General features: G+C 27.0%; 1 protein-coding gene across 1 annotated transcript; it reads left to right on the top strand.

The window, feature by feature from the left end:
- Positions 1-107: 107 nt before the first annotated feature.
- Positions 108-1,502, top strand: LOC108573386 (cell division cycle 7-related protein kinase-like). The gene is made up of 6 exons (XM_017935827.1): positions 108-203; positions 270-477; positions 555-648; positions 727-869; positions 940-1,054; positions 1,134-1,502. Exons 1-6 carry the CDS (start codon positions 164-166, stop codon positions 1,500-1,502), a joined length of 969 nt encoding a protein of 322 aa, XP_017791316.1. The 5' UTR covers positions 108-163.
- Positions 1,503-1,583: the final 81 nt, after the last annotated feature.

The following is a 1,583-nucleotide window of genomic DNA, read 5'->3' as shown; positions in this document are numbered from 1 at the left end:
AAATATTTAGAATGGCGCCAACGTCTGATACCCGACAGGTTATCATATACGTGACAATTCATTTCAATATTAAATCGTGCAATTATTAATTTATTATAATACTCAATTCACAAAATACTAACTTAATTAAAAGATTGAGTGTGTTAAATGATATACTAAAGTTATGGAAGGAAAAATTCAAATGGAAGAAGATAATGATGATGGTAAATTTTATTTACAAGAATTATTTTGAATATAATGATAAATATAATTATGATATATCATTTCAGAAAACGATATTGCCATTAAAAACACAATTCCACTAGTAAAGGATTTATTTCATGTGCACAGAAAAGTTGGAGAAGGAACTTTTAGTTCTGTATTCTTAGCTACTTTAAAATCTTCTGATGGTTCTAAAAAATTTGCATTAAAACATTTAGTTCCTACAAGACACCCTGAAAAAATTGAAAGAGAATTGCAGTGTATGCAGCAGATGGGGTAATTGATATTTTAAAATATGACATGTACATAAAAACATTTATGTCAGAAATAATAAATATAGTTTCTCTTTTTAGAGGAAAGGATTATGTAGTTGGATTAGAATTATGTTTACGTAACTTGGAAACTGTAGTATTTGTAATGCCATATATGAGACATGATAAATTTTCGGTAAATTACTTTATTGTTTAATTTAATTTAATTTTAAACAATGTCAAATGGTAGTAGTAATTTAATAATATTAAATAGGAATATGTTCAAGATATGAGTATTCAAGAAACAAAGGATTATATGATAGCATTATTGACTGCATTACGAAGGGTTCATAAATTTAATATTATACATAGAGATGTTAAACCTAGTAACTTTTTATATGATCGATGTAATAAAAGGTAAACTAGTATAAATTACTTTAATATAAATTTTAACATACATTTAATATATCAATTTATATTTCAATAGATACTTGTTAGTTGATTTTGGATTAGCACAGGAATATGTAGTAGAAAAAAAGCCCAATGATCTCAAATTAACTAATTCTGAAATACAATGTCTCAAACGAAAAAGATCAGATGAAGTATAGTAACAATTATCTACAACTATAGAAAATAATTGTACATTTAGCGATATTAATTGTCGTTTTTAATACTTTTTAGAATAATTTGAATCTTTCCCTTCATACAAGAAAGAAAGGTGCAGAAGACAAGTGTTACTGTTTTGGAAAAGCAAAAGTTTGTTCATTGTGTACATCTAGACCAGAGCAAACAGCACCAAGAGCCGGTACACCAGGGTTTCGTGCACCTGAAGTTTTATTGAAGCATCCTTCACAAACACCAGCCATTGATATTTGGGCAAGTGGAGTAATGATGCTATGTATTCTCAGTGGCACTCAACCATTTTTTCATTCACCAGATGACTGTACAGCTTTAGCAGAAATAACAACTATATTTGGATCAAATAAAATGCAGCAATGTGCACACAAATTAGGTACAGGAAATGATTTTTTAAATCAATTCATATTTTAAAGCACCTTGTATTTCTCTTTTATTTTAATTTATTATTTTATTTACTTTTATTTTTTTTTTATTTTTTTGAAAATTGAGGAA

The sequence above is a fragment of the Habropoda laboriosa genome, unplaced genomic scaffold, assembly GCF_001263275.1.
Source record: "Habropoda laboriosa isolate 0110345459 unplaced genomic scaffold, ASM126327v1 scaffold92, whole genome shotgun sequence".
Classification (NCBI taxonomy): domain Eukaryota; kingdom Metazoa; phylum Arthropoda; class Insecta; order Hymenoptera; family Apidae; genus Habropoda; species Habropoda laboriosa.
The sequence above is the reverse complement of the archived record's forward strand: the minus strand, read 5'-3'. Positions and strand labels throughout refer to the sequence as shown.

Excerpts from the sequence above, each read along its gene's own strand:
- LOC108573386 (XM_017935827.1), top strand. The coding sequence starts at position 164 with ATGGAAGGAAAAATTCAAATGGAAGAAGATAATGATGATG. Across the intron at positions 204-269 it reads GGAAGAAGATAATGATGATG|AAAACGATATTGCCATTAAA; the intron begins GTAAATTTTATT and ends ATATCATTTCAG. Across the intron at positions 870-939 it reads TATGATCGATGTAATAAAAG|ATACTTGTTAGTTGATTTTG; the intron begins GTAAACTAGTAT and ends ATATTTCAATAG.